This window comes from Cetorhinus maximus, unplaced genomic scaffold (assembly GCF_964194155.1).
Source record: "Cetorhinus maximus unplaced genomic scaffold, sCetMax3.hap1.1 HAP1_SCAFFOLD_744, whole genome shotgun sequence".
In the NCBI taxonomy this organism is placed as follows: Eukaryota; Metazoa; Chordata; class Chondrichthyes; order Lamniformes; family Cetorhinidae; genus Cetorhinus; species Cetorhinus maximus.
Genome location: NW_027596686.1, coordinates 87,501 through 113,317, shown reverse-complemented (window position 1 = coordinate 113,317; position 25,817 = coordinate 87,501). Strand labels below are relative to the sequence as shown.

General features: G+C 53.3%; 1 protein-coding gene across 1 annotated transcript in view; it reads right to left on the bottom strand.

Moving 5' to 3' along the window:
* Positions 1-23,332, bottom strand: part of LOC144674654 (baculoviral IAP repeat-containing protein 1-like) — a gene marked incomplete at its 3' end in the record, with an annotated part of 92,352 nt that extends 69,020 nt beyond the window's left edge. The window contains exons 1-2 of the mRNA XM_078535908.1: positions 22,735-23,332; positions 20,338-20,437 (exon numbers count right to left, since the gene is read on the bottom strand). Of these exons, the coding sequence (XP_078392034.1) occupies positions 20,338-20,437; positions 22,735-23,332 (698 nt within the window). The remainder of the gene's footprint in view (positions 1-20,337; positions 20,438-22,734) is intronic.
* Positions 23,333-25,817: the final 2,485 nt, after the last annotated feature.

Below are 25,817 nucleotides of genomic sequence, written 5' to 3'. Positions count from 1 at the left end.
ACACACTCACACTCCCGTGTTCAGGGAACACACACACTCACACTCCCGTGTTCAGGGAACACACACACACACACTCCCGATTCATGGAACACACACACTCACACTCCCGTGTTCAGGGAACACACACACTCACACTCCCGATTCAGGGAACACAAACACTCACACTCCCGTGTTCAGGGAACACAAACACTCACACTCCCGTGTTCAGGGAACACACACACACACTCCCGTGTTCAGGGAACACACAAACTCCTATTCAGGGAACACACACACTCACACTCCCGATTCAGGGAACACACACACTCACACTCCCGATTCAGGGAACACACACACTCACACTCCCGATTCAGGGAACACACACACTCACACTCCCGATTCAGGGAACACACACTCACACTCCCGATTCAGGGAACACACACACTCACACTCCCGATTCAGGGAACACACACACTCACACTCCCGTGTTCAGGGAACACACACACTCACACTCCCGTGTTCAGGGAACACACACTCACACTCCCGATTCAGGGAACACAAACACTCACACTCCCGTGTTCAGGGAACACACACACTCCCGTGTTCAGGGAACACACACACTCACACTCCCGTGTTCAGGGAACACACACACTCACACTCCCGTGTTCAGGGAACACACACACTCACACTCCCGTGTTCTGGGAACACACACTCACGCTCCTGTGGTCAGTGAACACACACAAACTCCCGATTCAGGGAACACACACACTCACACTCCCGATTCAGGGAACACACACACTCACACTCCCGTGTTCAGGGAACACACACATACACACTCCCGATTCAGGAAACACACACACTCACACTCCTGTGTTAAGGGAACACACACACTCACACTCCCGATTCAGGGAACACACACACTCACACTACCGATTCAGGGAACACACACACTCACACTCCCATGTTCAGGGAACACGCACACTCACACTCCCGTGTTAAGGGAACACACACTCACACTCCCGATTCAGGGAACACACACACTCACTCTACCGATTCAGGGAACAAACACACTCACACTCCCATGTTCAGGGAACACACACTCACACTCACAATTCAGGGAACACACTCACTCACACTCCCGATCAGGGAACACACACACTCACACTCCCGTGTTGAGGGAACACACACACTCACACTCCCGATTCAGGCAACACACAGACTCACACTCCCGTGTTCAGGGAACACACTCACTCACACTCCCGATTCAGGGAACACACGCACTCACACTGCCGTGTTCAGGGAACACACACACTCACACTCCCGATTCAGGGAACACACAAACTCTCACTCCCGTGTTCAGGGAACACACACAATCACACTCCTCTGTTCAGGGAACACACACACTCACACTCCCGATTCAGGGAACACACACACTCACACTCCTGTGTTGAGGGAACACACACACTCACACTCCCGATTCAGGGAACACACACTCACACTCCCGATTCAGGGAACACACACACTCACACTCCCGATTCAGGGAACACACACACTCCCACTTACACTCCCGATTCAAGAACACACACACTCACACTCCCGATTCAGGGAACACACAAACTCTCACTCCCGTGTTCAGGGAACACACACAATCACACTCCTCTGTTCAGGGAACACACACACTCACACTCCTGTGTTCAGGGAACACACACACTCACACGCCCGATTCAGGGAACACACACTCTCGCACTCCCGATTCAGGGTACACATTCACTCACACTCCCGATTCAGGGAACACACACACTCACACTCCTGTGTTCAGGGAACACACACACTCACACTCCCGATTCAGGGAACACACACTCACACTCCCGATTCAGGGAACACACACTCACACTCCCGATTCAGGGAACACACACACTCACACTCCCGAGTTCAGGGAACACACACACTCACACTCCCGATTCAGGGAACACACACAATCACACTCCCGTGTTCAGGGAACACACACACTCACGCTCCCGATTCAGGGATCACACACACTCACACTCCTGCGTTCAGGGAACACACACACTCACACTCCCGTGTTCAGGGAACACACACACTCACACACCCGTGTTCAGGGATCTCACACACTCACACTCCTGTGTTCAGGGAACACACACACTCACACTCCCGATTCAGGGAACACACACTCACACTCCCGTGTTCAGGGAACACAAACACTCACACTCCCGATTCAGGTAACACACACACTCACACTCCCGTGTTCAGGGAACACACACACTCACACTCCCGATTAAGGGAACACACACACTCACACTCCCGATTCAGTGAACACACACTCACACTCCCGTGATCAGGGAACAAACATACTCACACTCCCGATTCAGGGAACACACACACTCTCACTCCCGATTCAGGGAACACACAAACTCCCACTTTCACTCCCGATTCAGGGAACACACACACTCACGCTCCCGACTCAGGGAACACACGCTCATGCTCCCGATTCAGGGAACACAGACACTCACACTGCCGATTCAGGGAACACACACACTCACACTGCCGATTCAGGGAACACACACACTCACACTCCCGTGTTCAGGGAACACACACGCTCACACTCCCGTGTTCATGGAACACACACACTCACACTCCCGTGTTCAGGGAACACACACACACTCCCGATTCATGGAACACACACACTCACACTCCCGTGTTCAGGGAACACACACACTCACACTCCCGATTCAGGGAACACAAACACTCACAACCCCGTGTCCAGGGAACACACACACACACTCTCCCGATTCAGGGAACACACACACTCACACTCCAGTGTTCAGGGAACACACACACTAACACTCCCGTGTTCAGGGAACAGACACACTCACTCCCGTGTTCAGAGAACACACACACTCACACTCCCGTGTTAAGGGAACACACACACTCACACTCCCGATTCAGGGAACACACACACTCACACTACCGATTCAGGGAACACACACACTCACACTCCCATGTTCAGGGAACACACACTCACACTCACAATTCAGTGAACACACTCACTCACACTCCCGATTCAGGGAACACACACACTCACACTCCCGTGTTGAGGGAACACACGCACTCACACTCCTGATTCAGGGAACACACACTCACACTCCCGTGTTGAGGGAACACACACACTCAAACTCCCGATTCAGGGAACACACGCACTCACACTCCCGTGTTCAGGGAACAAACACACTCACACTCCCGATTCAGGGAACACACAAACTCTCACTCCCGTTTTCAGGGAACACACACTCTCACATTCCCGATTCAGGGAACACACACTCTCACATTCCCGATTCAGTGAACACACACACTCACACTCCCGTGATCTGGGAACACACACACTCACACTCCCGATTCAGGGAACACACACACTCACACTCCCGATTCAGGGAACACACACACTCCCACTTAAACTCCCGATACAGGGAACACACACTCACACACCCTATTCAGGGAACACACTCATGCTCCCGATTCAGGGAATACACACACTCACACTCCCGATTCAGGGAACACACAGACTCACACTCCCGTGTTCAGGGAACACACACACTCACACTCCCGTGTTCAGGGAACACACACACTCACACTCCCGTGTTCAGGGAACACACACACACACACTCCCGATTCATGGAACACACACACTCACACTCCCGTGTTCAGGGAACACACACACTCACACTCCCGATTCAGGGAACACAAACACTCACACTCCCGTGTTCAGGGAACACAAACACTCACACTCCCGTGTTCAGGGAACACACACACACACTCCCGTGTTCAGGGAACACACAAACTCCTATTCAGGGAACACACACACTCACACTCCCGATTCAGGGAACACACACACTCACACTCCCGATTCAGGGAACACACACACTCACACTCCCGATTCAGGGAACACACACACTCACACTCCCGATTCAGGGAACACACACTCACACTCCCGATTCAGGGAACACACACACTCACACTCCCGATTCAGGGAACACACACACTCACACTCCCGTGTTCAGGGAACACACACACTCACACTCCCGTGTTCAGGGAACACACACTCACACTCCCGATTCAGGGAACACAAACACTCACACTCCCGTGTTCAGGGAACACACACACTCCCGTGTTCAGGGAACACACACACTCACACTCCCGTGTTCAGGGAACACACACACTCACACTCCCGTGTTCAGGGAACACACACACTCACACTCCCGTGTTCTGGGAACACACACTCACGCTCCTGTGGTCAGTGAACACACACAAACTCCCGATTCAGGGAACACACACACTCACACTCCCGATTCAGGGAACACACACACTCACACTCCCGTGTTCAGGGAACACACACATACACACTCCCGATTCAGGAAACACACACACTCACACTCCTGTGTTAAGGGAACACACACACTCACACTCCCGATTCAGGGAACACACACACTCACACTACCGATTCAGGGAACACACACACTCACACTCCCATGTTCAGGGAACACGCACACTCACACTCCCGTGTTAAGGGAACACACACTCACACTCCCGATTCAGGGAACACACACACTCACTCTACCGATTCAGGGAACAAACACACTCACACTCCCATGTTCAGGGAACACACACTCACACTCACAATTCAGGGAACACACTCACTCACACTCCCGATCAGGGAACACACACACTCACACTCCCGTGTTGAGGGAACACACACACTCACACTCCCGATTCAGGCAACACACAGACTCACACTCCCGTGTTCAGGGAACACACTCACTCACACTCCCGATTCAGGGAACACACGCACTCACACTGCCGTGTTCAGGGAACACACACACTCACACTCCCGATTCAGGGAACACACAAACTCTCACTCCCGTGTTCAGGGAACACACACAATCACACTCCTCTGTTCAGGGAACACACACACTCACACTCCCGATTCAGGGAACACACACACTCACACTCCTGTGTTGAGGGAACACACACACTCACACTCCCGATTCAGGGAACACACACTCACACTCCCGATTCAGGGAACACACACACTCACACTCCCGATTCAGGGAACACACACACTCCCACTTACACTCCCGATTCAAGAACACACACACTCACACTCCCGATTCAGGGAACACACAAACTCTCACTCCCGTGTTCAGGGAACACACACAATCACACTCCTCTGTTCAGGGAACACACACACTCACACTCCTGTGTTCAGGGAACACACACACTCACACGCCCGATTCAGGGAACACACACTCTCGCACTCCCGATTCAGGGTACACATTCACTCACACTCCCGATTCAGGGAACACACACACTCACACTCCTGTGTTCAGGGAACACACACACTCACACTCCCGATTCAGGGAACACACACACTCACACTCCCGATTCAGGGAACACACACTCACACTCCCGAGTTCAGGGAACACATACACTCATACTCCCGATTCAGGGAACACACACACTCACACTCCCGAGTTCAGGGAACACACACACTCACACTCCCGATTCAGGGAACACACACAATCACACTCCCGTGTTCAGGGAACACACACACTCACGCTCCCGATTCAGGGATCACACACACTCACACTCCTGCGTTCAGGGAACACACACACTCACACTCCCGTGTTCAGGGAACACACACACTCACACACACGTTTTCAGGGATCTCACACACTCACACTCCTGTGTTCAGGGAACACACACACTCACACTCCCGATTCAGGGAACACACACTCACACTCCCGTGTTCAGGGAACACAAACACTCACACTCCCGATTCAGGTAACACACACACTCACACTCCCGTGTTCAGGGAACACACACACTCACACTCCCGATTAAGGGAACACACACACTCACACTCCCGATTCAGTGAACACACACTCACACTCCCGTGATCAGGGAACAAACATACTCACACTCCCGATTCAGGGAACACACACACTCTCACTCCCGATTCAGGGAACACACAAACTCCCACTTTCACTCCCGATTCAGGGAACACACACACTCACGCTCCCGACTCAGGGAACACACGCTCATGCTCCCGATTCAGGGAACACAGACACTCACACTGCCGATTCAGGGAACACACACACTCACACTGCCGATTCAGGGAACACACACACTCACACTCCCGTGTTCAGGGAACACACACGCTCACACTCCCGTGTTCATGGAACACACACACTCACACTCCCGTGTTCAGGGAACACACACACACTCCCGATTCATGGAACACACACACTCACACTCCCGTGTTCAGGGAACACACACACTCACACTCCCGATTCAGGGAACACAAACACTCACAACCCCGTGTCCAGGGAACACACACACACACTCTCCCGATTCAGGGAACACACACACTCACACTCCAGTGTTCAGGGAACACACACACTAACACTCCCGTGTTCAGGGAACAGACACACTCACTCCCGTGTTCAGAGAACACACACACTCACACTCCCGTGTTAAGGGAACACACACACTCACACTCCCGATTCAGGGAACACACACACTCACACTACCGATTCAGGGAACACACACACTCACACTCCCATGTTCAGGGAACACACACTCACACTCACAATTCAGTGAACACACTCACTCACACTCCCGATTCAGGGAACACACACACTCACACTCCCGTGTTGAGGGAACACACGCACTCACACTCCTGATTCAGGGAACACACACTCACACTCCCGTGTTGAGGGAACACACACACTCACACTCCCGATTCAGGGAACACACACACTCACACTCCCGTATTCAGGGAACAAACACACTCACACTCCCGATTCAGGGAACACACGCACTCACACTCCCGTGTTCAGGGAACACACACACTCACACTACCGATTCAGGGAACACACAAACTCTCACTCCCGTGTTCAGGGTACACACACAATCACACTCCTCTGTTCAGGGAACACACACACTCACACTCCCGATTCAGGGAACACACACACTCACACTCCTGTGTTCAGGGAACACACACACTCACACTCCCGATTCAGGGAACACACACACTCACACTCCCGATTCAGGGAACACACACACTCACACTCCCGATTCAGGGAACACACACACTCCCACTTACACTCCCGATTCAAGAACACACACACTCACACTCCCGATTCAGGGAACACACACACTCACACTCCCGTGTTCAGGGAACACACACTCACACTCCCGATTAAGGGAACACACACACTCACACTCCCGATTCAGTGAACACACACACTCACACTCCCGTGATCAGGGAACAAACATACTCACACTCCCGATTCAGGGAACACACACACTCTCACTCCCGATTCAGTGAACACACACACTCCCACTTTCACTCCCGATTCAGGGAACACACACACTCACACTCCCGATTCATGGAACACACACTCATGCTCCCCATTCAGGGAACACACACACTCACACTCCCGATTCAGGGAACACACACACTCACACTGCCGATTCAGGGAACACACACACTCACACTCCCGTGTTCAGGGAACACACACGCTCACACTCCCGTGTTCAGGGAACACACACACTCACACTCCCGTGTTCAGGGAACACACACACACACACTCCCGATTCATGGAACACACACACTCACACTCCCGTGTTCAGGGAACAAACACACTCACACTCCCGATTCAGGGAACACAAACACTCACACTCCCGTGTCCAGGGAACACACACACACACTCCCGATTCAGGGAACACACACACTCACACTCCCGTGTTCAGGGAACACACACACTCACATTCCCGTGTTCAGGGAACACACACACTCACACTCCCGATTCAGGGAACACAAACAGTCAGACTCCCGTGTTCAGGGAACACACACACACACTCCCGATTCAGGGAACACACACACTCACACTCCCGTGTTCAGGGAACACACACACTCACACTCCCGTGTTCAGGGAACACACACACTCACACTCCCGATTCAGGGAACACAAACACTCAGACTCTCGTGTTCAGGGAACACACACACACACACTCCCGTGTTCAGGGAACACACACTCACACTCCCGTGTTCAGGGAACACACACACTCACACACCTGTGTTCAGGGAACACACACACTCACAGTCCCGTGTTCTGGGAACACAAACTCACGCTCCCGATTCAGGGAACACACACACTCATACTCCCGGGTTCAGGGAACACACACACTCACACTCCTGTGGTCACTGAACACACACACACTCCCGATTCAGGGAACACACACACTCACACTCCCGATTCAGGGAACACACACACTCACACTCCCGTGTTCAGGGAACACACACATACACACTCCCGATTAAGGAAACACACACACTCACACTCCCGTGTGCAGGGAACACAAACACTCACACTCCCGTGCTCAGGTAAATACACACACTCCCGTGTACAGGGAACACACACACTCACACCCCCGTGTTCAGGGAACACAAACACTCACACTCCCGTGTTCAGGGAACACACACACTCACACTCCTGTGTTCAGGGAACACAAACTCTCACACTCCCGATTCATGGAACACACAGACTCACACTCCCGATTCAGCGAACACACACTCACTCCCGTGTTCAGGGAACACACACACACTCCCGATTCAGGGAACACACACACTCACCCTCTCGTGTTCAGGGAACACACACACTCACACTCCCGTGTTCAGGGAACACACACAATCACTCCCGTGTTCAGGGAACACACACACTCACACTCCCAATTCAGGGAACACACACTCTCACACTCCCGTGTTCAGGGAACACACACACTCACACTCCCGTATTCAGGGAACAGACACACTCACTCCCGTGTTCAGAGAACACACACACTCACACTCCCGTGTTAAGGGAACACACACACTCACACTCCCGATTCAGGGAACACACACTCACACTACCGATTCAGGGAACACACACACTCACACTCCCATGTTCAGGGAACACACACACTCACACTCACAATTCAGTGAACACACTCACTCACACTCCCGATTCAGGGAACACACACACTCACTCCCGTGTTCAGGGAACACACACACTCACACTCCCAATTCAGGGAACACACACTCTCACACTCCCGTGTTCAGGGAACACACACACTCACACTCCCGTAGTCAGGGAACAGACACACTCACTCCCGTGTTCAGAGAACACACACACTCACACTCCCGTGTTAAGGGAACACACACACTCACACTCCCGATTCAGGGAACACACACTCTCACACTCCCGTGTTCAGGGAACACACACACTCACACTCCCGTATTCAGGGAACAGACACACTCACTCCCGTGTTCAGAGAACACACACACTCACACTCCCGTGTTAAGGGAACACACACACTCACACTCCCGTGTTGAGGGAACACACACACTCAAACTCCCGATTCAGGGAACACACACACTCACACTCCCGTGTTGAGGGAACACACACACTCACACTCCCGATTCAGGGAACACACACACTCACACTCCCGTGTTGAGGGAACACACACACTCACACTCCCGATTCCGGGAACACACGCACTTACACTCCCGTGTTCAGGGAACACACACACTCACACTCCCGATTCAGGGAACACACAAACTCTCACTCCCGTGTTCAGGGAACACACACAATCACACTCCTCTGTTCAGGGAACACACACACTCACACTCCCGATTCAGGGAACACACACACTCACACTCCTGTGTTCAGGGAACACACACACTCACACTCCCGATTCAGGGAACACACACTCACACTCCCGATTCAAGGAACACACACACTCACACTCCCGATTCAGGGAACACACACACTCCCACTTACACTCCCGATTCAAGAACACACACACTCACACTCCCGATTCAGGGAAAACACACACTCACACTCCCGATTCAGGGAACACACACTCTCACACTCCCGATTCAGGGAACACATACACTCACACTCCCGATTCAGGGAACACACACACTCACACTCCCGTGTTCAGGGAACACACACACTCGCACTCCCGATTCAGGGAACACATACACTCACACTCCCGATTCAGGGAACACATACACTCACACTCCCAATTCAGGGAACGCACACACTCACACTCCCGAGTTCAGGGAACACACACACTCACACTCCCGAATCAGGGAACACACACAATCACACTCCCGTGTTCAGGGAACACACACACTCACGCTCCGGATTCAGGGAACACACACACTCACAGTCCTGCGTTCAGGGAACAGACACACTCACACTCCCGTGTTCAGTGAACACACACACTCACACTCCCGTGTTCAGGGATCACACACACTCACACTCCTGTGTTCAGGGAACACACACACTCACACTCCTGCGTTCAGGGAACACACACACTCACACTCCCGATTCAGGGAACACACACACTCACACTCCCGTGTTCAGGGAACACACACACTCACACTCCCGTGTTCAGGGAACACACACACTCACACTTCCGATTCAGGGAACACACACACTCACACTCCCGTGTTCAGGGAACACACACACTCACACTCCCGTGTTCAGGGAACACACACACACTCCCGTGTTCAGGGAACACACACACTCACACTCCCGTGTTCAGGGAACACACACTCACACTCCTGTGTTCAGGGAACACACACACTCACACTCCCGTGTTCTGGGAACACACACTCACGCTCCTGTGGTCAGTGAACACACACACACTCCCGATTCAGGGAACACACACTCACACTCCCGATTCAGGGAACACACACACTCACACTCCCGTGTTCAGGGAACACACACATACACACTCCCGATTCAGGAAACACACACACTCACACTCCCGTGTTAAGGGAACACACACTCACACTCCCGATTCAGGGAACACACACACTCACACTACCGATTCAGGGAACACACACACACACTCCCATGTTCAGGGAACACACACACTCACACTCCCGTGTTAAGGGAACACACACACTCACACTCCCGATTCAGGGAACACACACACTCACTCTACCGATTCAGGGAACACACACACTCACACTCCCATGTTCAGGGAACACACACACTCACACTCACAATTCAGGGAACACACTCACTCACACTCCCGATTCAGGGAACACACACACTCACACTCCCGTGTTGAGGGAACACACACACTCACACTCCCGATTCAGGCAACACACACACTCACACTCCCGTGTTCAGGGAACACACACACTCACACTCCCGATTCAGGGAACACACGCACTCACACTCCCGTGTTCAGGGAACACACACACTCACACTCCCGATTCAGGGAACACACAAACTCTCACTCCCGTGTTCAGGGAACACACACAATCACACTCCTCTGTTCAGGGAACAAACACACTCACACTCCCGATTCAGGGAACACACACTCACACTCCTGTGTTCAGGGAACACACACACTCACACTCCCGATTCAGGGAACACACACACTCACACTCCCGATTCAGGGAACACACACACTCACACGCCCGATTCACGGAACAAACACACTCCCACTTACACTCCCGATTCAAGAACACACACACTCACACTCCCGATTCAGGGAACACACACACTCACAAGCCCGATTCAGGGAACACACACTCTCACACTCCCGATTCAGGGTACACATTCACTCACACTCCCGATTCAGGGAACACACACACTCACACTCCCGTATTCAGGGAACACACACACTCACACTCCCGATTCAGGGAACACATACACTCACACTCCCGATTCAGGGAACACACACACTCACACTCCCGAGTTCAGGGAACACATACACTCATACTCCCGATTCAGGGAACACACACACTCACACTCCCGAGTTCAGGGAACACACACTCACACTCCCGATTCAGGGAACACACACAATCACACTCCCGTGTTCAGGGAACACACACACTCACGCTCCCGATTCAGGGAACACACACACTCACACTCCTGCGTTCAGGGAACACACACACTCACACTCCCGTGTTCAGGGAACACACACACTCACACACCCGTGTTCAGAGATCACACACACTCACACTCCTGTGTTCAGGGAACACACACACTCACACTCCCGATTCAGGGAACACACACTCACACTCCCGTGTTCAGGGAACACACACACTCACACTCCCGATTCAGGGAACACACACTCACACTCCCGTGTTCAGGGAACACACACACTCACACTCCCGATTAAGGGAACACACACACTCACACTCCCGATTCAGTGAACACACACTCACACTCCCGTGATCAGGGAACAAACATACTCACACTCCCGATTCAGGGAACACACACACTCTCACTCCCGATTCAGGGGACACACAAACTCCCACTTTCACTCCCGATTCAGGGAACACACACACTCACACTCCCGTGTTCAGGGAACACACACACTCACACTCCCGATTCAGGGAACACACACTCACACTCCCGTGTTCAGGGAACACACACACTCACACTCCCGATTAAGGGAACACACACACTCACACTCCCGATTCAGTGAACACACACTCACACTCCCGTGATCAGGGAACAAACATACTCACACTCCCGATTCAGGGAACACAGACACTCACACTGCCGATTCAGGGAACACACACACTCACACTGCCGATTCAGGGAACACACACTCACACTCCCGTGTTCAGGGAACACACACGCTCACACTCCCGTGTTCAGGGAACACACACACTCACACTCCCGTGTTCAGGGAACACACACACACACACTCCCGATTCATGGAACACACACACTCACACTCCCGTGTTCAGGGAACACACACACTCACACTCCCGTGTTCAGGGAACACACACTCACACTCCCGATTCAGGGAACACAAACACTCACACTCCCGTGTTCAGGGAACACACACACACACACTCCCGTGTTCAGGGAACACACACACTCACACTCCCGTGTTCAGGGAACACACACACTCACACTCCTGTGTTCAGGGAACACACACACTCACACTCCCGTGTTCTGGGAACACACACTCACGCTCCCGATTCAGGGAACACACACACATACACTCCCGGGTTCAGGGAACACACACACTCACACTCCTGTGGTCAGTGAACACACACACACACTCCCGATTCAGGGAACACACACACTCACACTCCCGATTCAGGGAACACACACACTCACACTCCCGTGTTCAGGGAACACACACATACACACTCCCGATTCAGGAAACACACACACTCACACTCCCGTGTGCAGGGAACACAAACACTCACACTCCCGTTTTCAGGGAAATACACACATTCCCGTGTTCAGGGAACACACACACTGACACTCCCGTGTTCTGGGAACACAAACACTCACACTCCCGTGTTCAGGGAACACACACACTCACACTCCTGTGTTCAGGGAACACAAACTCTCACACTCCCGATTCATCGAACACACACACTCACACTCCCGATTCAGCGAACACACACTCACACTCCCGTGTTCAGGGAACACACACACACACACTCCCGATTCAGGGAACACACACACTCACCCTCTCGTGTTCAGGGAACACACACACTCACACTCCCGTGTTCAGGGAACACACACTCACTCCCGTGTTCAGGGAACACACACACTCACACTCCCAATTCAGGGAACACACACTCACACTCCCGTGTTCAGGGAACACACACACTCACACTCCCGTATTCAGGGAACAGACACACTCACTCCCGTGTTCAGAGAACACTCACACTCACACTCCCGTGTTAAGGGAACACACACACACACTCCCGTGTTCAGGGAACACACAAACTCCTATTCAGGGAACACACACACTCACACTCCCGTGTTCAGGGAACACACACACACACACTCCCGATTCATGGAACACACACACTCACACTCCCGTGTTCAGGGAACACACACACTCACACTCCCGATTCAGGGAACACAAACACTCACACTCCCGTGTCCAGGGAACACACACACACTCCCGATTCAGGGAACACACACACTCACACTCCCGTGTTCAGGGAACACACACACTCACACTCCCGTGTTCAGGGAACACACACTCACACTCCCGATTCAGGGAACACAAACACTCACACTCCCGTGTTCAGGGAACACACACACACACACTCCCGTGTTCAGGGAACACACACACTCACACTCCCGTGTTCAGGGAACACACACACTCACACTCCTGTGTTCAGGGAACACACACACTCACACTCCCGTGTTCTGGGAACACACACTCACGCTCCCGATTCAGGGAACACACACACATACACTCCCGGGTTCAGGGAACACACACACTCACACTCCTGTGGTCAGTGAACACACACACACTCCCGATTCAGGGAACACACACACTCACACTCCCGATTCAGGGAACACACACACTCACACTCCCGTGTTCAGGGAACACACACATACACACTCCCGATTCAGGAAACACACACACTCACACTCCCGTGTGCAGGGAACACAAACACTCACACTCCCGTTTTCAGGGAAATACACACACTCCCGTGTTCAGGGAACACACACACTGACACTCCCGTGTTCTGGGAACACAAACACTCACACTCCCGTGTTCAGGGAACACACACACTCACACTCCTGTGTTCAGGGAACACAAACTCTCACACTCCCGATTCATGGAACACACACACACACTCCCGATTCAGCGAACACACACTCACACTCCCGTGTTCAGGGAACACACACACACACTCCCGATTCAGGGAACACACACACTCACCCTCTCGTGTTCAGGGAACACACACACTCACACTCCCGTGTTCAGGGAACACACACTCACACTCCCGTGTTCAGGGAACACACACACTCACACTCCCGATTCAGCGAACACACACTCACACTCCCGTGTTCAGGGAACACACACACACACTCCCGATTCAGGGAACACACACACTCACCCTCTCGTGTTCAGGGAACACACACACTCACACTCCCAATTCAGGGAACACACACTCACACTCCCGTGTTCAGGGAACACACACACTCACACTCCCGTGTTCAGGGAACAGACACACTCACTGCCGTGTTCAGAGAACACTCACACTCACACTCCCGTGTTAAGGGAACACACACACACACTCCCGTGTTCAGGGAACACACAAACTCCTATTCAGGGAACACACACACTCACACTCCCGTGTTCAGGGAACACACACACACACACTCCCGATTCATGGAACACACACACTCACACTCCCGTGTTCAGGGAACACACACACTCACACTCCCGATTCAGGGAACACAAACACTCACACTCCCGTGTCCAGGGAACACACACACACTCCCGATTCAGGGAACACACACACTCACACTCCCGTGTTCAGGGAACACACACACTCACACTCCCGTGTTCAGGGAACACACACTCACACTCCCGATTCAGGGAACACAAACACTCACACTCCCGTGTTCAGGGAACACACACACACACACTCCCGTGTTCAGGGAACACACACACTCACACTCCCGTGTTCAGGGAACACACACACTCACACTCCTGTGTTCAGGGAACACACACACTCACACTCCCGTGTTCTGGGAACACACACTCACGCTCCCGATTCAGGGAACACACACACATACACTCCCGGGTTCAGGGAACACACACACTCACACTCCTGTGGTCAGTGAACACACAGACACACTCTCCCGATTCAGGGAACACACACACTCACACTCCCGATTCAGGGAACACACACACTCACACTCCCGTGTTCAGGGAACACACACATACACACTCCCGATTCAGGAAACACACACACTCACACTCCCGTGTGCAGGGAACACAAACACTCACACTCCCGTTTTCAGGGAAATACACACACTCCCGTGTTCAGGGAACACACACACTGACACTCCCGTGTTCTGGGAACACAAACACTCACACTCCCGTGTTCAGGGAACACACACACTCACACTCCTGTGTTCAGGGAACACAAACTCTCACACTCCCGATTCATGGAACACACACACACTCCCGATTCAGCGAACACACACTCACACTCCCGTGTTCAGGGAACACACACACACACTCCCGATTCAGGGAACACACACACTCACCCTCTCGTGTTCAGGGAACACACACACTCACACTCCCGTGTTCAGGGAACACACACTCACACTCCCGTGTTCAGGGAACACACACACTCACACTCCCGATTCAGCGAACACACTCACACTCCCGTGTTCAGGGAACACACACACACACTCCCGATTCAGGGAACACACACACTCACCCTCTCGTGTTCAGGGAACACACACACTCACACTCCCAATTCAGGGAACACACACTCACACTCCCGTGTTCAGGGAACACACACACTCACACTCCCGTGTTCAGGGAACAGACACACTCACTGCCGTGTTCAGAGAACACACACACTCACACTCCCGTGTTAAGGGAACACACACACTCACACTCCCGATTCAGGGAACACACACACTCACACTCCCATGTTCAGGGAACACACACACTCACACTCACAATTCAGTGAACACACTCACTCACACTCCCGATTCAGGGAACACACACACTCACACTACCGTTTTGAGGGAACACACGCACTCACACTCCCGATTCAGGGAACACACACACTCACACTCCCGTGTTGAGGGAACACACACACTCACACTCCCGATTCAGGAAACACACACACTCACACTCCCGTGTTCAGGGAACACACACACTCACACTCCCGATTCAGGGAACACACGCACTCACACTCCCGTGTTCAGGGAACACACACACTCACACTCCCGATTCAGGGAACACACAAACTCTCACTCCCGTGTTCAGGGAACACACACAATCACACTCCTCTGTTCAGGGAACACACACACTCACACTCCCGATTCAGGGAACACACACACTCACACTCCCGATTCAGGGAACACACACACTCTCACTCCCGATTCAGGGAACACACACACTCCCACTTGCACTCCCGATTCAAGAACACACAACTCACACTCCCGATTCAGGGAACACACACACTCACACTCCCGTGTTAAGGGAACACACACACTCACACTCCCGATTAAGGGAACACACACACTCACACTCCCGATTCAGTGAACACACACACTCACACTCCCGTGATCAGGGAACAAACAAAGTCACACTCCCGATTCAGGGAACACACACACTCTCACTCCCGATTCAGGGTACACACACACTCCCACTTTCACTCCCGATTCAGGGAACACACACTCACACTCCCGATTCAGGGAACACACACTCATGCTCCCGATTCAGGGAACACACACACTCACTCTACCGATTCAGGGAACACACACACTCACACTCCCATGTTCAGGGAACACACACACTCACACTCACAATTCAGGGAACACACTCACTCACACTCCCGATTCAGGGAACACACACACTCACACTCCCGTGTTGAGGGAACACACACACTCACACTCCCGATTCAGGCAACACACACACTCACACTCCCGTGTTCAGGGAACACACACACTCACACTTCCGATTCAGGGAACATACGCACTCACACTCCCGTGTTCAGGGAACACACACACTCACACTCCCGATTCAGGGAACACACAAACTCTCACTCCCGTGTTCAGGGAACACACACAATCACACTCCTCTGTTCAGGGAACACACACACTCACACTCCCGATTCAGGGAACACACACACTCACACTCCTGTGTTCAGGGAACACACACACTCACACTCCCGATTCAGGGAACACACACACTCACACTCCCGATTCAGGGAACACACACTCACACTCCCGATTCAGGGAATACACACACTCCCACTTACACTCCCGATTCAAGAACACACACACTCACACTCCCGATTCAGGGAACACACACACTCACACGCCCGATTCAGGGAACACACACTCTCACACTCCCGATTCAGGGTACACATTCACTCACACTCCCGATTCAGGGAACACACACACTCACACTCCCGTGTTCAGGGAACACACACACTCACACTCCCGATTCAGGGAACACATACACTCACACTCCCGATTCAGGGAACACACACACTCACACTCCCGAGTTCAGGGAACACATACACTCATACTCCCGATTCAGGGAACACACACACTCACATTCCCGAGTTCAGGGAACACACACACTCACACTCCCGATTCAGGGAACACACACAATCACACTCCCGTGTTCAGGGAACACACACACTCACGCTCCCGATTCAGGGAACACACACACTCACACTCCTGCGTTCAGGGAACACACACACTCACACTCCCGTGTTCAGGGAACACACACACTCACACACCCGTGTTCAGGGATCACACACACTCACACTCCTGTGTTCAGGGAACACACACACTCACACTCCCGATTCAGGGAACACACACACTCACACTCCCGTGTTCAGGAAACACACACACTCACACTCCCGATTCAGGGAACACACACACTCACACTCCCGTGTTCAGGGAACACACACACTCACACTCCCGATTAAGGGAACACACACACTCACACTCCCCATTCAGTGAACACACACACTCACACTCCCGTGATCAGGGAACAAACATACTCACACTCCCGATTCAGGGAACACACACACTCTCACTCCCGATTCAGGGAACACACAAACTCCCACTTTCACTCCCGATTCAGGGAACACACACACTCACACTCCCGATTCAGGGAACACACACTCATGCTCCCGATTCAGGGAACACAGACACTCACACTGCCGATTCAGGGAACACACACACTCACACTCCCGATTCAGGGAACACACGCACTCACACTCCCGTGTTCAGGGAACACACACACTCACACTCCCGATTCAGGGAACACACAAACTCTCACTCCCGTGTTCAGGGAACACACACAATCACACTCCTCTGTTCAGGGAACACACACACTCACACTCCCGATTCAGGGAACACACACACTCACACTCCTGTGTTCAGGGAACACACACACTCACACTCCCGATTCAGGGAACACACACACTCACACTCCCGATTCAGGGAACACACACACTCACACTCCCGATTCAGGGAACACACACACTCCCACTTACACTCCCGATTCAAGAACACACACACTCACACTCCCGATTCAGGGAACACACACACTCACACTCCCGAGTTCAGGGAACACACACTCTCACACTCCCGATTCAGGGAACACATACACTCACACTCCCGATTCAGGGAACACACACACTCACACTCCCGTGTTCAGGGAACACACACACTCGCACTCCCGATTCAGGGAACACATACACTCACACTCCCGATTCAGGGAACACATACACTCACACTCCCAATTCAGGGAACACACACACTCACACTCCCGAGTTCAGGGAACACACACACTCACACTCCCGATTCAGGGAACACACACAATCACACTCCCGTGTTCAGGGAACACACACACTCACGCTCCCGATTCAGGGAACACACACACTCACACTCCTGCGTTCAGGGAACACACACACTCACACTCCCGATTCAGGGAACACACACACTCCCACTTACACTCCCGATTCAAGAACACACACACTCACACTCCCGATTCAGGGAACACACACACTCACACTCCCGAGTTCAGGGAACACACACTCTCACACTCCCGATTCAGGGAACACATACACTCACACTCCCGATTCAGGGAACACACACACTCACACTCCCGTGTTCAGGGAACACACACACTCGCACTCCCGATTCAGGGAACACATACACTCACACTCCCGATTCAGGGAACACATACACTCACACTCCCAATTCAGGGAACACACACACTCACACTCCCGAGTTCAGGGAACACACACACTCACACTATCGATTCAGGGAACACACACACTCACACTCCCGTGTTCAGGGAACACACACACTCACACTCCCGATTCAGGGAACACACACACTCACACTCCCGATTCAGGGAACACACACACTCACACTCCCGTGTTCAGGGAACACACACACTCACACTCCTGAGTTCAGGGAACACACACACTCACACTCCCGTGTTCAGGGAACACACACACTCACACTCCCGTGTTCAGGGAACAAATAGCGCTCTCGTCCCTGGTTTTACTGAACCGTTGCTCCCCACTGTCCTGGTTCTGGGTTGATTTGAGTGCAGGGCAGAGAGTTCCTGCAGAATGTACCCATAGTCTCTCTGTAGACTGACCAAGGCCCGCTGTTCATTGGGCTGACACCTTGCCCCCGGTGAATGGACCATTCTGGAACTTTCCCCACCACCCTGGATAACACGGACACACCGAGAGGAAAAAAGTCAACTTACTCTGGAAACCATTTGGAATGCTCCTTCCATGGATCATCATCTTCTTCCCAGTGCATTAAGCTCCCATGACAGGAAAAGCACTGGACTTGGTCCTTGACCCCTGTTGGATGAGTGGGGGATGATCATGGCTTGATGTGAAATCACAGTTACACAGTCCAGCTCAGTCTGGTTGGCGATGGTCACCTCTCTTTGACACTGGGTTGTCCCCTGAAACGAGGGGCCTAGTGGAACGCAACGCGGTGACCCCTAAAAAACCACCATTTCAAGAGGAAATCTCCCAATGTGATGGTTTGGCGGGGGCTTAATCTCAACTGCATCAGGCCAACCACAGTCAGATAATAGCCGTCATTGTCAGGAGTGTCTTATTCAAACTGGGGATCGTGTTTGAGTATCTCAAGCACCTTGCCCACCATATTATAGAAACGCTGTAGAGTACAGAAACAGACTTACAAAGATGTTGCCAGAACTAAGAGGTCATACCTGCCCATTAACGATGAACAGACTGGGTCTCTTTTCTCTGGTGAGAAATAAGACTGAGGGTTGACCTAATAGACGTCGTTAAAATGAGGGAAGGTTTCGATCGAGTGGATACGGAGAGGATGTGGGGGAAAAGGCAGAGTTGGAGGCCATCGATGTCAGGCCAATCGGGAAATCAGGAGAAACTCCAAAGAGTGGGGAGGACGTGGGAGTGGCTGGGGTGATTGGTATAGACGTGGGAGTGGCTGGGGTGATTGGTATAGGCGTGGGAGTGGCTGGGGTGATTGGTATAGGCATGGGAGTGGCTGGGGTGATTGGTATAGGCGTGGGAGTGGCTGGGGTGATTGGTATAGGCGTGGGAGTGGCTGGGGTGATTGGTGTAGACGTGGGAGTGGCTGGGGTGATTGGTATAGACGTGGGAGTGGCTGGGGTGATTGGTATAGACGTGGGAGTGGCTGGGGTGATTGGTATAGACGTGGGAGTGGCTGGGGTGATTGGTATAGGCGTGGGAGTGGCTGGGGTGATTGGTGTAGACGTGGGAGTGGCTGGGGTGATTGGTGTAGACGTGGGAGTGGCTGGGGTGATTGGTGTAGACGTGGGAGTGGCTGGGGTGATTGGTATAGACGTGGGAGTGGCTGGGGTGATTGGTATAGACGTGGGAGTGGCTGGGGTGATTGGTATAGACGTGGGAGTGGCTGGGGTGATTGGTATGGGCGCATTTAAGGGGAAGCTGGATAAACACACGAGGGAGAAAGGGATAGAAGGGCGGGCCGAGGGGGTGAGGTGGGGAAGGGTGGGTGAGGGGAGCCAGCATGGGTAAGTTGGGCCGAATAGCCTGTTTCGAGGCTGCGCTGCATACCATTTTGTACATTTGGGAATTGGGAAGAAGGAGAGTTTGGGATATGTTGGAAGGGCAGAGAGGGATTCGCTGTTGGAGCCGCTACCCTTTCACGGAAACACAGGGATAGAGGAAACCCGGGATGCGAACTGGCTAAGGATCACCCAGTGCACTCCGACTATCAGGAGAGTTACACACTACAATGATAATGGAGTTGTTGACTCACCATCGCATCCAATCTCTATCGATGAGTCTCCGTCAGACACTGGCTGAGAAAGGCTCCCATTGTTGGGAAGTTTGGGAATAGGAGGTTGAAAGATGTCCAACCCCTCCCCGCCAACAAGGAGAATAGCAGTTATGGAAGTGGACTAATAATCCAAAAGGTTTGGGTTCAAATCCTGGCATAACCATTTAAACTTGGCTAAAACAAATTTGGAATCAAAAGGCTCACGTTAGTAATGGCGACAATTGGGATTGCAGTAAAAGCTCCTTTAAAAATCCTTTTAAAAAGTACCTGGATGAGCACTGGGCAATATCATAAACGTTCAAGGCGATGGGGCCAAGTGCTGGTTAAATGGGGTTAGGGTGGGTAGGGCAGGTGTTTCTCACGTGTCGGTGTGGACTCGATGGGCCGAAGGGCCTCTCCTGCCCTCTGCGATTCTGTGTCACTCGCCTGTTCCGGGCCCTGGAGAGTTGGGGAGGGGGACGCGGGAGTTGCCGGGGTGAATGGTTATGGATGCATTCGAAAGGTGGGGGGGGAAGCTGCATCAACGCGTGGGGGGAGGAAGGAATAGGAGTGGGGTGGGGGGGGGGTGGGGGGTGGGGGGTGGCTGAGGGGGCGGGGATGGGGAAGGGAAGGGCGAGGGGAGCCTGCATGGATAAGTGGGCCGAATGGCCTGTATCGCTGCTGGGCCCGAACACGATTTCATACATTTGGCAATTGGAACGTCCAACTGTGGCTCCTGAGGCTCAACCCAGGCCCCATCCCCAGTGGCCCACCCCCCAAAATGGATTCAAGATGGCACCTCATCGGCCTTGCCAGCGATGCTCGAACCCTGGGGCGGTTACTCTCTGGACCTTACCCGTGTAGAAGAAGCCCGCGGCCGCCAACGGGCCGGGATCGGCCTTGATGTAGAAGGGCCAGCCTTCAAAGGTCTCCAGCCTGGCCCCCGCCTCCCTCAGCTGCTCCCGCTGGCCGGGAGGGGTGTCCTGGGGCGGCCGGACCCGCACGGCGTACTTGGGGATGTCGCCGACGTCCAGCCCCCTGACGAAGCCGCAGCCGGGTTCCAGCCTGCGGTGGTCCGAGCCGGGCGACCGGGAGACGCTCGTGCTGCAGAAAGCCCCCCCGCAGCAGAAACACTGGACGCACCACTTCAGCCCCGTGTAGTAGAGACCCTGACTCGCCATCTCCTCGGGGCTCCAGCTGGAAAAGGGGTCGCAGCCCTGGAAGGTCCTCAGCCTCCTCAGCTCGCTCCGCATCGTGGGGTTGAAGCCCCCCGCCAGCTGCCGGCAGACGGCCTGGTTGTCCCCGTCGATCTCCTCCACGAACCGGGCCATGTCGAGGTTGAGGGTGGGCATGATGGCCTGCAGCTGGGTCGGGTCCAGCTGCTGGTGGTACCTGGCGCCCCCAGCTTCCGGCGCATCGCCCTCCGCCTGGGGCGAGGGTCCCGGCGTCGCCATGGGTCCTAGGCATCGAAGAGCAGAAACCAATGAGTCACCAGCACGAGGGGATTTGCCGGGGTGACACCGAGAGGAATGAGGGGCTTCAGCTCCGCGGAGACGCTGGAGAGGTCAGGATTGTTCCGCTTGCCCTGGGTGAGCGCGGCTCCCACAAAAACTCAAGAAGCTCCACACCATCCGGGACAAAGCAGCCCCCGCTCGATCGGCACCCCATCCACAAACATTCACTCCCTCCACCACCGACGCACAGTAGCAGCAGTGTGTGTACCATCTACAAGATGCACTGCAGCAACTCCCCAAGGCTCCCCTTAAGACAGCGCCGCCCAAACCCACAACCTCTCCCACCTAGAAGGACAAGGGCAGCAGATAGATGCAAACACCACCACCTGGAAGTTCCCCCCCAAGCCACTCACCATCTTGACTTGGAAATATATCCCCATCCCTTCACTGTCGCTGGGTCAAAATCCTGGAACTCCCTCCCTAACAGCACGGTGGGTGTACCTACACCACATGGGACTACAGCGGCTCAAGAAGGTAGCAGCTCACCACCACCTTCTCAAGGGGCAACTAGGGATGGGCAATAAATGCTGGGCCCAGCCAGCGACGCCCACATCCCACGAATGAATTTTTAAAGAGAGAAGGTTGAGGGGAGATTAAATCGAGGTGTTCAAAGTCATCTCGAGCGAGGAGTCATTGCTTATAAAATAACAGGCCGCCCATTTAAGGCAGATGAGGGGAGTTTTTTGTCTCTCAGAGTGTAGTGAGCCTTTGCAACTCTCTTCCTCAAAAGGCGGTGAGGTATTTTTAAAGTGGAGCTAGACAGATTCTTGAGAAGCAAGGGTGGTGGCGGCCGGGGTTGGTGGGGGGGTGAAAGTTTATCGGGGGGGTGGGCAGGAATGTGGGGTTGAGGAGATACACTCAGATCAGCCATGATCTTATTGAATGGGGAAGTAAGCTCGAAGGGCCGAGTGGCCTACTCCTGCCCCTAGGTCAGGAGGCCCAGAACGCGATTAACACAGCCGTGAAAGGAACTTCACTGCAGGAGGAACAGTTTTTGCAAAGAGCCTTGGAGAGGGGCCCAAATGGCTATCGGGTGAAGCCAGCGCAGAGACAGGGGGCCCCCCCTGTCCTACCATGGATCAGCTGAAGGCCGGATAATCAGGGGACGTGTAGATCACCTCAGGGAAAGGGGAGCACAAGAAAACGTGGGCCAAGCATTCCCTTTGGAGTCGACACCACAGGTGGCAGGAGCCCCTCCTGCTTTGGACGTACCCGTAGGACCCGTTGACCCCTGAGAGGGTCGAAGAGGTAAACTCACAGGTTCCTATTGGGCAGCCCTAATGGGACAGAGGGAGGCCTGGGATGAACCAGCCAAAGTCGTCGAACTGCGTCTGGAAAAAGCCTCCTGAGAGACTGGGGTTTGTAAGTAGTTCAGTTTTGTCAATGGTTAATAGATTGTAAAGTGGACCCTCAAGTAAGAGGGGGAGGGATGTGGTAATCTGAGGTGTAATACACCTTTAAGAGAACGTGAGCAGATTGACCAGGTGACTGCATTAGCCAATGGCTGTGGGGCGCGGGCGACAACGTTAATGAGTAGTTTAGAGTAGGGTCTGGTTGGAGAAGCACACATCGTGTTGGCGCTCTGTTGAGTGTGTAAATAAACAGCATGTGCCTCACCTCATATGGGCCTCGGCGTCTGCAGTATATTGTGATCGACTGACCGGCCAATCGATAAGGGAGCAGCCGGTTCTCCAGCAAAGCGACTCCACGTTAAAACATAACGGAGGGCAGAGGTGAGGAGAAATTCTTTTCTCTCAGAGGGTTGACCAACTTTGGAACTCTCGGCCTCAGAAGGCGGTGGGAGGGCGGGAAGGGTCACCGAATAGTTTTTTAAGGCGGGGGAGGTAGATAGATTCTTGTTAGGCAAGGGAATCGAAGGTTATCGGGGGGAGGGTAAGTGGGAATGAGGAACTCCAAACACAAGGAGGTCGGCCACGGTCTTAATGAATGGCTGGGCAGGCTGGAGAGGGGCCGAATGGCCTACCTCCTGCTCCTGTTCCATCTGTTCGTCAATGCGAAAGAGAAAATTGCTTCTCGTGACCGTCTACCCTCTTTCCAGTGTGAACAGGAAAGTGAAACTCTGCCCCGGATTCTTGCTTAATCTCGGCTGAGGCATTTTCTGTAACTATGCATCAGCCGTGCCCAATTCTCCTTGTTGTACAGCCTGTAAGATAAGATGTTAACAGGATGCAGACAACCACAAGCTACCAACTCACTAACTCCCCATGTGCCTGGACTCGCCCAGTCGTGTGCAGTTCCAGTGCAGCTATTGCACAGCAACCATAGGAACAGAAGGAGGTCATTTTTTAAAATGTATTCATGGGGGGGTGTGTGTGTGTGTGTGGGTGTCACTGGCTAGGCCAGCACCGATTGCCCCTAGTTCAGGCTGCAGTCAAGAGTCAGCCACATTGCTGTGGGTCTGGAG